At 41.2% G+C, this 15,864-nt stretch overlaps 1 protein-coding gene across 1 annotated transcript in view; it reads left to right on the top strand.

Annotated features, from left to right (window-relative positions):
• The window catches only part of LOC126293246 (AF4/FMR2 family member lilli), a 609,408-nt gene that overhangs the window by 407,803 nt on the left and 185,741 nt on the right, over positions 1 to 15,864 (top strand). The window contains exon 3 of the mRNA XM_049986364.1: positions 13,359 to 13,502. Within this exon, the coding sequence (XP_049842321.1) occupies positions 13,359 to 13,502 (144 nt within the window). The remainder of the gene's footprint in view (positions 1 to 13,358; positions 13,503 to 15,864) is intronic.

The following is a 15,864-nucleotide window of genomic DNA, read 5'->3' as shown; positions in this document are numbered from 1 at the left end:
ATTTATTACCAGATATCCAGAATTAAAATTTCTAACAGAACAACGACTAGCTGATCAGATCCGTGTAATAATCAAAAATAACAGGATACCCCAGTCAGAATTAGAAAACATCAAACAACAAGTACAACAAATACTGGAACAAAGTAATGTGCAATCAGAAGAACAAGAAAATACAGTAATGGACTCAAACATCCCAGAGCAAACAAACAAAGAACAACACACATCAATTAAACAATCATAGGAAAACGAAATCTTAAGACTGCCACCAGAACAAGCACAAATAGAACACAAAGTGACACACATGTTAGATATAGAAGAAAAATTTCAGCTGACGTATATAGAATGCAAAGACACAAATACAGAAATTAGACCATTCTTGCATAGACCGCAAAATAACCCACAAGTCGAAACAACAATAACAACTATCAACACAATCATACACAACAAAATAAATTAAAACACAACTGTGGAAGAATTACAACTACTGGTTTATATAGGAGCAATCACTACACTAAATATACACACTAGGCAGAGATAAGAACGAACCAACACTCAGAACCACCCCACAAAACCAGCATGGCAACACAGGCTACAGATCAGAATAGAAAAACTGAGAAAAGACATCGCACAGCTAACACAATTTATAAGAAATGAAATATCAGACAAAAAACGAAAAAGGTTGGGTAAAATCTCACAAGCAGTGATAGAGCAATTAGATGAAAAGAAGCAGAAATTACAAGCATTGGCCAAACGACTTAGAAGATCCAAAAAAAGTGAAAATAGAAGGAAACAAAACCGAACATTCAACACAAACTAAAAGAAATTTTACCAGACAATAGATAACACATTAAAATAGACAATCCACCAAACATAACAGACATGGAACACTTCTGGGGCAACATATGGTCAAACCCGGTACAACACAATAGACATGCACGGTGGATACAAGCAGAAACAGACACATAAAGGATGATACCACAAATGCCTTAAGTGATAATTTTGCAACATTCTATGCACAATTGGAAAGCCCCTGGAAAAGATAAAATAGCAAATTTCTGGCTAAAGAAGTTCACCTCAACACATTCACATCTAACTAAATTATTTAACAGTTACATTGCAGACCCATACACTTTTCCTGATACACTTACACATGGAATAACTTATCTGAAACCTAAAGATCAAGCAGATGCAGCAAACCCAGCTAAATATCGCCCTACAACATGCCTACCAACAATATACAAAATATTAACTCCAGTCATTACACAGAAATTAATGACACATACAACACAGAACAAAATTATAAATGAAGAACAAAAAGGCTGTTGCAAAGGGGCATGAGAATGTAAAGAGCATCTCATAATAGACGCAGAGGTGACATATCAAGCTAAAACTAAACAAAGGTCGCTACACTACGCATATATTGATTGCCAAAAAGCTTTTGATAGTGTACCCCACTCATGGTTACTAGAAATGTCGGAAATATACAAAGTAAATCCTAAATTGATACAGTTCTCAAACATAGTAATGAAAAATTGGAAAACCACACTTAATATCCAAACAAATTCAAATAATATCACATCACAGCCAATACAGATTAAGCGTTGAATATACCAAGGAGACTCATTAAGTCCTTTCTGGTTCTGCCTTGCTCTGAACCCACTATCCAACATCCAAAATAATACAAATTATGGATACAATATTACTGGAATATACCAACAACAAAATCACACATTTGCTATACATGGATGATCTAAAACTACTGGCAGCAACAAATCAAGTACTCAATCAATTACTAAAGATAACAGAAGTATTCAGCAATGATATAACTATGGCTTTTGGAACAGACAAAAGTAAGAAAAATAGCATAGCCAAGGGAAAACACACTAAAGAAGATTACATATTGGATAACTACAGTGGCTGCATAGAAGCGATGGAAAAAACAGGTGCCTATACAGACAAAAAATAGGAATAGATGATACAGATATTAAAAAAGAACTAAAAGAAAATATAGAAAAAGACTAACAAAAATGCTGAAAACAGAATTGACAGCAAGAAACAAGAAAAAAGCTATAAATACTTATGCTATACCAATATTCTTCATAGAACGAGCAGAAACTAGCAAAATACACAAAGCAATATATAAATACATCAGCTACACCATTGCAATTTCATAACCACTTCTACCACCCTTTAGATCACATAACACCAACAGATGCAAATAAATGAAATTGGAAAAAGAAAACACTACATGGTAAGCACCTGTATCATCTAACACAGCCACACATCGATCAAGACGCATCCAACACATGGCTAAGAAAAGGCAATATACACAGTGAGACAGAAGGATTCATGATTGCAATACAGGATCAAACAATAAACACCAGATATTACAGCAAGCATATTATTAAAGATCCCAATACCATAACAGATAAACGCAGACTTTGCAAACAACAAATAAAAACAGTAGATCACATCACAAGCGGATGTACAATACTAGCAAATACAGAATACCCCAGAAGGCATGACAATGTAGCAAAAATAATACATCAACAGCTTGCCTTACAACATAAACCTATAAAACAACATGTTCCCACATACAAGAATGCACCACAAAATATACTGGAGAATGATGAATAAAAATTATACTGGGACAGAACCATTGTAACAGATAAAACAACACCACATAACAAACCTGACATCATACTCACCAATAAAAAGAAGAAATTAACACAACTAATCGAAATATCCATACCCAATACAACAAATATACAGAAGAAAACTGGAGAAAAAATTGAAAAATGCATCGAACTGGCTGAGGAAATCAAGGACTTGTGGCATCACGATAAAGTTGACATCATACCGATTATACTATCAACTACAGGAGTCATACCACACAATATCCACCAGTACGTCAACGTAATACAGCTACATCCAAACGTATATATACAACTAAAGAAATCTGTAATTATTGATACATGTTCAATTACCCAAAAGTTCCTGAATGCAAGCCGTATAACCCTAGCTTACTTATTTGTTACATAGTTTAATTAATTTCTTTGCGTGTTTTTGGGTACTTGCATTGTTTAATTCGTATATTTCGGGCGTATTATAGTATTTGACAGTTTTAGCATCGCGCTTTAGTGTTTACTTCGTAGATTCTTATTTAAATTGCGTGTGAGTTTCGTATAGGAGGTGCAATTTCGAGTTTTAGTTACTGTAATCGTAAATTCAGCAGATTGTAGCGCAGTCGTTAGGCATTTGTACAGGTTAGTTGATACATTCTTTGCGTGTTCCGCTTGCGTTATCTAGGCACCGACTCGTGTTTCAGTAACTGTTGTTAAACATCGATTAGAATGGACAGGGACTGCGATTGCTGTGTTCGGATGAGGGCTGACTTGGCATCCCTTCGCTCACAGCTGCAATCGGCGCTGACTTCGGTCGCGCAGCTTGAGGCTGTTGCCAATGGGCACCACTGTGGGGAGCCGGACTCGGGTATCACGGGGATGTCAACCTCATCCCGTCTGTCCCCAGATCGGCCTGCCGCTGTGGTTGCCCCGGTTGCTGCCCGCAGTGGAGCTGAGCCCTCGCCTGTGGTTGATTGGGAGGTCGTTCCAAGGCGTGGCAAGCAGCGAAAGGCGTCCCCGGAAGCTGACCAGAAAGCCTCCCCGGTGCGTCTGACAAACCGGTTTCAGACACTGTCTCTGGCTGAGCCAGATGCAGCTGCCTGCCCTGTTTCAGAGGATCATTCTCAGCCTTCAAGGTCCGGGCAATCGCAGAGGTTGGGCTTACTGGTAGTTGGGAGCTCCAATGTTAGGCGCGTAATGGGGCCCCTTAGGGATATGGCGGCTAAGGAGGGGAAGAAATCCAGTGTGCACTCCGTGTGCATTCCGGGAGGAGTCATTCCTGATGTGGAAAGGGTCCTTCCGGATGCCATGAAGAGCACAGGGTGCAGCCAGCTGCAGGTGGTGGCACATGTCGGCACTAATGACGTGTGTCGCTTTGGATCTGAGGAAATTCTCTCTGGATTCCAGCGGCTATCTGATTTGGTGAAGGCTGCCGGTCTTGCTTACGAGATGAAGGCAGAGCTCACCATCTGCAGCATCGTTGACAGAACCGACTGCGGACCTTTGGTGCAGAGCCGGGTGGAGGGTCTGAATCAGAGGCTCAGACGGTTTTGCGACCGTATTGGCTGCAGATTCCTTGACTTGCGCCATAGGGTGGTGGGGTTTCGGGTTCCGCTGAATAGGTCAGGAGTTCACTACACTCAGCTGGCGGCTACACGGGTAGCGGAGGCTGTGTGGCGTGGACTGGGCGGTTTTTTAGGTTAGAAGGCCTCGGGAAAGTGCGGGATGGGCTGCAATGTCAAAGGGTGCTTGGCAATTACAGGACGTGCTTGGATCAAGGAACAGTCGGAATTATAGTTGTAAACTGTTGTAGTTGCGCTGGAAAAGTCCCTGAGCTTCAAGCGCTAATAGAAAGCACAGAAGCGGATATCGTTATAGGTACAGAAAGCTGGCTAAAGCCTGAAATAAGTTCTGCAGAAATTTTTACTAAGTCTCAGACGGTGTTCAGGAAAGATAGATTAGGCAGAATTGGTGGTGGAGTGTTGGTGTCTGTCAGTAGTGGTTTATCTTGTAGTGAAGTCGAAGTAGATACTCTGTGCGAATTGGTGTGGGTGGAGGTTATACTTAACAGCCGAATTAAGTTAATAATTGGCTCCTTCTACCGACCCCCAGACTCCGATGATACAGTTGCGGAACAGTTCAGAGAAAGTTTGAGTCTCGTAACAAATAAATACCCCACTCATACGGTTATAGTTGGTGGGGACTTCAACCTACCCTCGGTATGTTGGCAAAAATACTTGTTCAAAACCGGTGGTAGGCACAAAACGTCTTCCGAGATTGTCCTAAATGCATTCTCCGAAAATTATTTAGAGCAGTTAGTCCACGAACCCACGCGAATTGTAAATGGTTGCGAAAACACACTTGACCTCTTGGCCACAAACAATCCAGAGCTGATAGAGAGCATCATGACTGTTACAGGGATTAGTGATCACAAGGTCATTGTAGCTAGGCTCAATACCATTTCTTCCAAATCCATCAGAAACAAACGCAAAATAATTTTATTTAAAAAAGCGGATAAAGTACCACTAGAAGCCTTCCTAAAAGACAATTTCCATTCCTTCCGAACTGACTATGCGAATGTAGACGAGATGTGGCTCAAATTCAAAGATATAGTAGCAACAGCAATTGAGATATTCATACCTCATAAATTGGTAAGAGATGGAACGGATCCCCCGTGGTACACAAAAAAGGTCCGAACGCTGTTGCAGAGGCAACGGAAAAAGCATGCGAAGTTCAGAAGAACGCGAAATCCTGAAGATGGGCTAAAATTTACAGACGCGCGAAATTTGGCACGTACTTCGATGCGAGATGCCTTTAATAGGTTCCACAACGAAACATTGTCTCGAAATTTGGTAGAAAATCCGAAGAAATTCTGGTCGTATGTAAAGTACACAAGCGGCAAGACGCAGTCAATACCTTCGCTGCGCAGTGCCGATGGTACCGTTATCGACGACTGCGCCGCTAAAGCGGAGTTATTGAACGCAGTTTTCCGAAATTCCTTCACCAGGGAAGACGAATGGAATATTCCAGAATTTGAAACACGAACATCTGCTAGCATGAGTTTCTTAGAAGTAGATACCTTAGGGGTTGCGAAGCAACTCAAATCGCTTGATACGGGCAAGTCTTCAGGTCCAGATTGTATACCGATTAGGTTCCTTTCAGATTACGCTGATACTATAGCTCCCTACTTAGCACTCATATACAACCGCTCGCTCACCGATAGATCTGTACCTACAGATTGGAAAATTGCGCAGGTCGCACCAGTGTTCAAGAAGGGTAGTAGGAGTAATCCATTTAACTACAGACCTATATCATTGACGTCGGTTTGCAGTAGGGTTTTGGAGCATATACTGTATTCAAACATTATGAATCATCTCGAAGGGAACGTTCTATTGACACGTAATCAGCATGGCTTCAGAAAACATCGCTCTTGTGCAACGCAGCTAGCTCTTTATTCGCACGAAGTAATGGCCGCTATCGACAGGGGATCTCAAGTTGATTCCGTATTTCTAGATTTCCGGAAAGCTTTTGACACCGTTCCTCACAAGCGACTTCTAATCAAGCTGCGGAGCTATGGGGTATCGTCTCAGTTGTGCGACTGGATTCGTGATTTCCTGTCAGGAAGGTCGCAGTTCGTAGTAATAGACGGCAAATCATCGAGTAAAACTGAAGTGATATCAGGTGTTCCCCAGGGAAGCGTCCTGGGACCTCTACTGTTCCTGATCTATATAAATGACCTGGGTGACAATCTGAGCAGTTCTCTTAGGTTGTTCGCAGATGATGCTGTAATTTACCGTCTAGTAAGGTCATCCGAAGACCAGTATCAGCTACAAAGCGATTTAGAAAAGATTGCTGTATGGTGTGTCAGGTGGCAGTTGACGCTAAATAACGAAAAGTGTGAGATGATCCACATGAGTTCCAAAAGAAATCCGTTGGAATTCGATTACTCGATAAATAGTACAATTCTCAAGGCTGTCAATTCAACTAAGTACCTGGGTGTTAAAATTACAAACAACTTCAGTTGGAAGGACCACATAGATAATATTGTCGGGAAGGCGAGCCAGAGGTTGCGTTTCATTGGCAGGACACTTAGAAGATGCAACAAGTCCACTAAAGAGACAGCTTACACTACACTCGTTCGTCCTCTGTTAGAATATTGCTGCGCGGTGTGGGATCCTTACCAGGTGGGATTGACGGAGGACATCGAGAGGGTGCAAAGAAGGGCAGCTCGTTTTGTATTATCGCGTTATAGGGGAGAGAGTGTGGCAGATATGATACACGAGTTGGGATGGAAGTCATTACAGCATAGACGTTTTTCGTCGCGGCGAGACCTTTTTACGAAATTTCAGTCACCAACTTTCTCTTCCGAATGCGAAAATATTTTGTTGAGCCCAACCTACATAGGTAGGAATGATCATCAAAATAAAATAAGAGAAATCAGAGCTCGAACAGAAAGGTTTAGGTGTTCGTTTTTCCCGCTCGCTGTTCGGGAGTGGAATAGTAGAGAGATAGTATGATTGTGGTTCGATGAACCCTCTGCCAAGCACTTAAATGTGAATTGCAGAGTAGTCATGTAGATGTAGAATGCAATGTAACATACACCGTACAGTTAAAAGGAAGTCACGCTTGATCAAGGTTTGCGTCACTTTCCATTTTTAACCAGACATAACATCTGAGAAAGGAAAGCAATAATAATAATAATAGTAATAATAATAATAATAATAATAATAATAATTATTATTATTATTATTATTATTATTATTACTATTATTATTATTATTATTACTATTATTATTATTATCCAATAATTATTATAATTATTAGAAAGTGTAATTCGAGCACAGCAGAGGTGAACCTATTGAAAAACATTCGTATATCTGCATTAGTCAAAGGTGGTGCAATATGACAAACACAAGTAGTTCACAAATAACCACGACTGTGACTGCAGTTATTGGCGTTGAGCAAATACTTGTACTTCACTACATATGTTTTTGCAAATCTACATCTAAGTGTATTGTATTGTATGTTAACCGGGGACCTAGAAACGACGGAGAGGCTCCGTCCCCGCCGCAGCCGCAGTGGTCCACAGCCCCACGACGACTACCGCAGTCCACTTCACCCCTCCACCGCCCCACACCGAACCCACGGCTATTGTGCGGTTCGGCCCCCAGTGGACCCCCCCCTCCACCCCAGGGTACATCTGTACATCTCACACCAGACGAGTGTAACCCCTATGTTTGCGTGGTAGAGTAATGGTGGTTTATGCAGCAATCGCCGACATAGTGTAGCTGAACATCTACATGGATACTCGGCAAATCACATTTAAGTGTCAGACAGATGGTTCATCGAACCACCTTCACAATTCTCTATTATTCCAATTTCGTATAGGGCGCAGGAAGAACGAAAACCTACATCTTAACATACGAGCTTTGATTTCCCTTATTTTATCATGGTGATAGTTTTTCCCTGTGTTGGTCGGCGTCAACAAAATATTTTCGCTTTCGGAGGAGAAAGTTGATAATTGGAATTTCGTGAGAAGATTGCTCCGGAGCAAAAAATGCATTTGTTTTGATGATGACCATCCCAAATCCTGTATCATTTCAGTGGCACTCTCTCCCCTATTTTGCGTTAATACAAGACGTGGTGCCCCACCTTGAACTTTTTTAATGTACTCCGTCATTTCTATCTGGTAAGGATCCCAAATCGCGCAGCAGTATTCTAAAAGAGGACGGACGAGCGTAGTGTAGGCAGTCTCTTTAGAAGATCTGTTACATTTTCTAAGTGTCCTCCCAGTAGAACGCAGTCTTTGGTTAGCCTTCCCGACAACATTTTCTGTATATTTCTTCCGATTTAAGTTGTTCGTAATTATAATTCCTGGGTATTTAGTTGAATTTACGGCCTTTAGATTTGACTGTTTTATCGGGTAATCGAAGTTTAACGGGTTCCTTTTACCACTCCTGTGAATGAGCTTATACTTCTAGTTATTTGGGGTCAACTGCCAATTTTCGCACCATACAGATATCTTTTCTAAATTGTTTTGCAATTTGTTTTGATCTTGTGATGACTTTAGTAGTCAAATGGTTCAAATGGCTCTAGACACTATGGGACTTAATTGCTGAGGTCATCAGTCCCCTAGAACTTAGAACTACTTAAACATAACTAACCTAAGGACATCATACACATTCATGCCCGAGGCAGGATGTGAACCTGCGACCGTAGCGGTCGCGCGGTTCCAGACTGTTGCGCCTAGAACCGCTCGGCCACCCCGGTCGGACTTTACTAGTCGATAAACGACAGCGTCACCTGCAAACCAATTAGTTCACATATTCGTTGGTTACTTAAGATTTAACTGTTTTCATCTCTTATGCATTTATTTCATTCAGAAAATTTTAGTACTTGAAAGACCACAACGTACAAATAACGATACAACAATATTCAACATTTAAATAGTAATTTGAAAATTACTGTATTCAAACTGGTCATCCAAGAAAAGGAAATAAACAGTAAAAATGCACAATGTCCAGAGCTCGTAAATTTTTTGGCATTTGCACATAAATTTTGCTTTGTGTGATTCTTCACAAGAAGGAAGTAGATTCAGTCTTGTTTGGATCTTTCAAAGAACCAGTCGCAAATAAGCTTCCAGCTGGAGGCCAGACCGACGTTGCTTCCTGAGTAATGACAGTAAGTTGATGGGAAGGGCAATAACATGACCGCCGCCTTCTTGCTATTCATTCAGAGTCTGCATCCATAAATTTTCAAGTAACTTCAGCTTAAATTCAATTCCAAGTGTTCTATCAGATGGGAGTTCTAGTAATTCCTGTTGTTATACTATTGGAAAGTGATGTTACGATCGTATCGAACAAATTGTGGATCCAGTCATACTTTGACGAAAATTTTTTTCCCGAATAGTTGACCAAGTTTTTCGAGAAGTACCAGACCAATTCGATTACTCTTACCTACAGCCAACTTATTTTTCTTCACCAAACCATTCACACCAGAAAACATGTCGCATTTCTCCTCCTCCGTCTGACCACGTTTTCTTTTCAATGCAAGCGCTTTCACACTAATAAAGACAATATCACTATTTCGGCCTTTGAAGTAATACGTTAAAATCAATTTCTCACCAACGTCGGCCAACTGTCACAAAATTAGAAGCCATTTTTGGTCGAGAAGAAGAGCAGCAAGTGTGGGACTACTGTTTAATTGGAACGCACCAAGTCCATCTTTCAGCTTCACAACCCAGCGAAGAACTTCATCGCAAGACAACGAGCGTACCTCCATGTACAATAGAAGCGAACCGTGAGCGGAACCCATCTCCTCGCGAACAATGCGAAGCAGCCTACTGTGTAAAGGTCGTGCTTTCACAAACCTTACAGCACTCACTGACTTCGGGTTGTTCTGCCTTATAAGCCAGCGCCTCCCCGTGTATCACGCAGTGCGTGAATTGTACAGAAGAAGAAACAGCACACGCTTTTGTCACGAACCCTTTATTTAGTTCCAGTAGATGCTGTCACCTCATCGGTACAGACACCAACACGGTTTGTCCGTGACAAGTTGTTGTCAACAAAAAAGAAATTCACAAGAAAGAATCTTCACCAGAAGTCCTCCCCCCCCCCCCCCACCTTCCAGAAATTTGCAAAATAGAAAGTCTTGGTGCATTTTATTTTCATAGTAGTAGCGTACAAAAACAATAAGCTGGAAAGACTCTCAGTACTGTCATCAAGTTGCAGAGAGCGAATTTTGGGGTCGTGAGGACGTGATAGCAATTTATTTTTCATGTCAGTGATGGCTGTGTCAGTATCACGTCACAGTGGTATTGTCCCCAGACATTCGGCAAAGCTTTCTCGTTGCGTGATTTTGGACATTTTGACAGTTCTGGGAGAACATACTTTCTCACCAGTGATCTTTGATTATTTGAATGTTGCAATTAAATAAGATAACTCCAGGGATAGTCTTTGGGCTTTTCTAGGAAGTGGTTCTTTTTTTCACGAATCTTAATTTCCGTTTAGTTGTTGCTTGTGGCGTTAAAAAAATTTGATGGGTTTATCTACATGGTGTGGACTTGCAGGAGTCCGTTTAGTTTTATAGGCTTCAGTCTTTCGTTAGCTAAACTCTCCAAACAAAGACTAAATTGTGAAGATTCCTTATTATTCCAAAGAATGCTGGTAAAGCCTAATGTCAATCAATTTTATATTTCCATACTTCGTACTTGCGTTTAGAGCTAACGTGGCTGATAGGAAATGAGAGATATGCGAACAAAGAATGTATTTAGATTAAATTCGCATCTTTTTCCTTGCGAGGAGTTCATACTTTCGACGGAAAAGACACACTCAGTGAATAACTTCGGGGGATCTCTTGTAACCACTGAGAATCAGCCACTTATCGATGCGAATCTGTATTAGATCCGATTGTTTGACTACATGCACTAGAATTCCACTTCTAGCTGTCTCACTGCATTTTTCGTGAATCTGGAAGCTAGTCTGAAATCGGGATGGACATTCAGAATGGCTGTGATACACAATTTATTCTTGTATTCAGTGTTGCAAGGATGTGGCGGTCGCTTTGCCAAACGGCTTATTGTCATCAGTGGCTGCTAAACGTCTGGTAAGCAGCTAACCCAGCGGGCGATCGGGGGCAGACTCTGCGTGGTGAAATGCGACTCGTGAATTTTCTCGCCATTCCTGCTGACAGTGTTTACTGGTCAGTTCTTGCGAAATAAAACAGCACATTAATGTACAAGGAGACTTCATGAAACAGTCTATACCATGATGTAGGTTAAGGTCCAACGAATGACACCCTGCAACCATTCACTCTGGTGGGTCCTCGCTTGCGACTAATTAAAGAAGGAAAAAAAAAAGATTCAGAATTTCGTGTGAAGCTCTATAACGAATAATGACAAAAGACTGGTTGCATAGCGTATTGGTTAATCAACTGTTCGTTCAAATCGCATCAAGAACGTTGGATCATTTTCATTTTTAAATCTTTATCGAACTGACTTATCATTATTTTTATTCAGTTAATAGGTTTACACACACTTTTTGTTTGGTTTGTCACGTCATTTTAAACAGCGTTTTCACTTCTTCAGTTGTTCTTTTTATTCCAATAATTATTTTTCCACTTGGAATCTTCGTGCATCTAAATTTAATGCTTTTATTTATCTATCATTATGTTTACATATTTGAAAAAGCCGACCTGTCAGTTAAAAACCAAAAGACGAAATAATCTACTTACATGACTGTGCAATAGTGTCAAGAATGTATTCTTCGTAACAAGATGTGCTTTTTTAAAGTAGTCGTCATACAGACACTCTTACCATAAATTCGTTTTGCCAATGGACAAACTAACGTGGATTATGAGTCAAGCGAAAGCAAAGATTATGAGTAAAACTAAATGTCAAGCGAAATGAGAAATAGAAAAAAACGCATGCAGCAACATGAAAGAAAATGCGAAGTAAATTGAGGTTAATACATAACAATAATCGAAGTCACATAAACAAGTTGTCCAAATGGAGAAAGACTAATAGGAAAAAAATGAGAGCAATGATGTGACAAACGAATAGAAACAAGTTACATTTAAACCATGTAACTGAATTAAAATAATGATCAAAGTCATATGGATAAAGATTCCAAAATAAAAAATTCAAAGCATCCAACAAGACTTGGACCCCCTTGATTTTGTATTCGAGGTCAGCATCTGTATAATTACACCACACAGCCATACCAATCTCAAACGTACTACCATATCTAAAGCTATAGACAGTCACACGAAATTCCGAAATTTTTTCCGTCTATTATGTGCAAACGAGGGCCTGCCAGGGTGGATAGCTGCAGGGTGTGATTCCATGGACTTTTAACCACCGTTGGGATCCCACCTTGTTAGTTAATGAAAATGAGAATTTTCGGTCACCAGAAGACTGCTTCTTGTAGTAAGACATATAAATATTTCAATGAAGACTGCCCCCCACTCTATTACTACCGCTGCAGAACAGACTTCTGTGGAGAAATGCACCAATCCAGTTTCCAGACTGAAGGTTACAATCGAGAAGCCCAGTGTTGAAATCCAGCAGTTTTCTTATGAGTGGCGAAGAAAAACATTAAGGGACACAACTGCTTAGCAACAGCTCGAAAATCCCTCAGAGGATGTAATAAAGGGCGTCATTGAAACTGATCCTTTCCCTGAGGCGTTAATTCCCACACATTTCGCAGCGTGACGAGCAACAGGAAGACGCCCTTGACAACTTTTGACACTGTTGACGCCCTTGTATGTTTCAACCCTTCCCTAAAGACAGCTCCCTCCAAGTAGTCCGGGATTTTGACAATCTAAAGCGCCAATTGGACAGAATTTGGTGTAATATCCAACTGAATGACAACCAGCATATCAAAGAGTGTAAAAACTATTCGCTTAAGGGTTGAAGGTGGACCCATACGTTCTTGACTGCCTCATTTCGTCAAGCGTTATCTCTCGAATTAATCACCCATTTTCTCTGAAATTGTAATCATTTGCGTGTCTGTACATGTAAATCACATCCACCAATTTCCGTCCCATTCGCATAATTCCTTCTTGGTGTGTCGTTCCTTTTTCTGTCTTATCTTCCCTCTTGAACCACCCTGTATTTCAGTTCACATCACTTAGATAAACTTTGTGCACACGGTGAAGAGAGCAAGTGACTCTTGTTCCCCAGACACTGACAGAACAGCCTGGCTGATGAAAGTGTGTCGTCGTTGTGTGTTGCAGGCCTGGGGCAGTACCTGGGCGCGCCGTGCGTCGACGACTGCAGCCCCTCTCTGCCACACACCTTCTGCGACCCCGTGACGCAGGTGTGCGAGTGCGAGAAGCACTACCCCGTCAAGCTGGGCGCCACCAAGGGCTGCGCTAAGCGTGAGTACTGCTGCCACTGCACGCGCTCTGCCTAATGGACTACACACACACACACACACACACACACACACACACACACGGCGTGGAAGGAAGTAGAGAGGCCCTTCCTGAGGCGAGGGCGCAAAGGGCGTGCACCGTGAAACCCTACCCACAGGGTAACTACGGCGACCAGGGCAGCGCCAGATATCGGGGTCGGAGCGAGCACGAGTGGAATGTTGCGGGTTGCATACTTCACAAGTCAAGGCGCCGCTGTTACGTCAGTGCTAGCAGGCTGCCGTCGTTCTCGCTGTAAGTTCCTCGACTACGGCGAGTCTGAGAATCGTAGCGCTGCAGTCGCTTCATCCCCATAGACTCACTCACTACCTTTACATGCGACACATCTTCCGAAAGACGAAAACTGAATTTCGAAAACCGTTTTTTCAATCCTTCATGTTACATTTAAGGTCTGGAGCTGATTTTCTAGCCCTGTTAAATATGGCACTTCGAGAACAGCTGTTACACTTTCTGATTTAGTCCGCACAATTGCTATTTCTTTTCAGACGAAGTGTAAACAGCTTGTAATGGTACTTGAATTACGTAACCATCACGGCACCTCACCTCAACCTTTCGACACCAACAATATTCCACTGTGTTTCTGTAATATAGTTAAAATATTTCTGTGACAACATTCAGATTTGATGTCATTAATGTAGAGGTACTCGATACATGGATACGTATATATTGCAATGCTATTATTCTTATGTGTATTCTTTCTTTTGTCACTATGATCTTTAACGTACTTGTAACTCTGATTTTTGGGCGCGTGAGCTGTTATTAGAGAGTCAAGCTTTGGTCGTCATGTTAAAAAGACGCAAATTGTAGACAGTTCATGAAATGTGAACTTTAACAGTGAGGAAGATATTTTCAAGTATGTTTTATATTGTGAAGTGATGTTTTGGAACGAGTTACGTGATATTGCCACAAAAGTAATAAAAAAGAAGTGTAACTTAAATTCGGAGGGCCGATTACTTTTTTACATCACCATTGTCCTAACTTGCAAAAGTTTAATCCTCAAAAATGGTTTATGAAACACATCTATAAAACTTGTGAATATCGCAGAATAACACCTAGGCCTCTTTGCATCCGAGCTTGGAATCATCACTACCTAGATTTTCGACGATTGAGCCAACGAGACCAGCGTGGGAAACAAGAAAACATGAGTGCCTAGTTTATCCATTATTTCAAGAAATGACTTTATTAACTGTGCTCTAATGACACCTGCCACATAATATAACTTTGTTGTTGCCCGAAACTGCAATATTTAGCAACGTGAGCATCACTACAATCATAATTAATTTTTGACCTTTGTTGTGGTAGGGTTATTAGAAGCTTCAGTCTAACATTTCTATTTCACTGTACAAAAAGCCACTCCGTCCATTTTAGCCAAAGTACCGTTTCAAAATCGGTTGCGTTTACATGAGAGCGAAAATCGGTTGCGGATTTGGAAGACCGGCAACTAAAAGGGGATTTCCAGAATCGATTCTGAAGTGTTTACAACGGTTTATGAAGTCCGGTTTTGAGAGCCCCATGTAAACGAGGTGATTCTCGCTTATTGATGAACTCGGTAGTGTAAGGCTAGCCGTGACTTACCGTTAGTGTGGAAGACGAGTACACGATCCAGCTGCTGTAGAGCAGCTCTGACAATGCGAAGTGACTGACTCTTGGGATCAGATGGCCTTTAACGAAGCTGTTTTTTGTGAGACTGTGAAGGGTTGACGCAAAGTATACAGTCGCCAATTGCATATCTGGAAAAATTTTCACGCTGTAGTCTACGTTTCAGACGAAATACGTACACGTTTCAGTCGAGATACGTACACGTTTCGTGCAGTGCAAACAAAATTGTTTTATTCTTGTTTATTCCAATATCTCTATGAGAAAACGCGTGTACTGCGTCAATCGAAAAATGGACAGAGCGAAAAGTCACTGTTATTTGCGACAAAAAAGCACGCTATTTCTGTATGCATTAGGTTACCGAGAGTTACGTTTATGGGTTAACAGCGAGTTGTGTAGTTTACCATTAATTCCTGTAATTTACTTTAACAATTAATCACCATTCAGAGATTGCACTTCATCCTCATGCCAAATTTTCTGTTACCGTCGTTTCGAACTAGGTAACTCCTCGAAAGTGTGTAGGCAAGGTGTTTCACCATTTGATACGCACTTACAGATAGAATGGTAGATAAAGTTTTACACATGAGCCCACGTCCGGAACCGTCGTCCAACAAGGCTACGGATCGCCAATGTTGTTGGTGCCGGCGCTTGTACATGTACTCGTATGTATATAGAAAGTGATTCTGTGGGGATGATACAAACTTTCTAGGAT

Source organism: Schistocerca gregaria, chromosome 10, assembly GCF_023897955.1.
Source record: "Schistocerca gregaria isolate iqSchGreg1 chromosome 10, iqSchGreg1.2, whole genome shotgun sequence".
Classification (NCBI taxonomy): Eukaryota; Metazoa; Arthropoda; class Insecta; order Orthoptera; family Acrididae; genus Schistocerca; species Schistocerca gregaria.
Note: the sequence above shows the minus strand (reverse complement) of the source record. Positions and strands in the feature narration are given on the sequence as shown.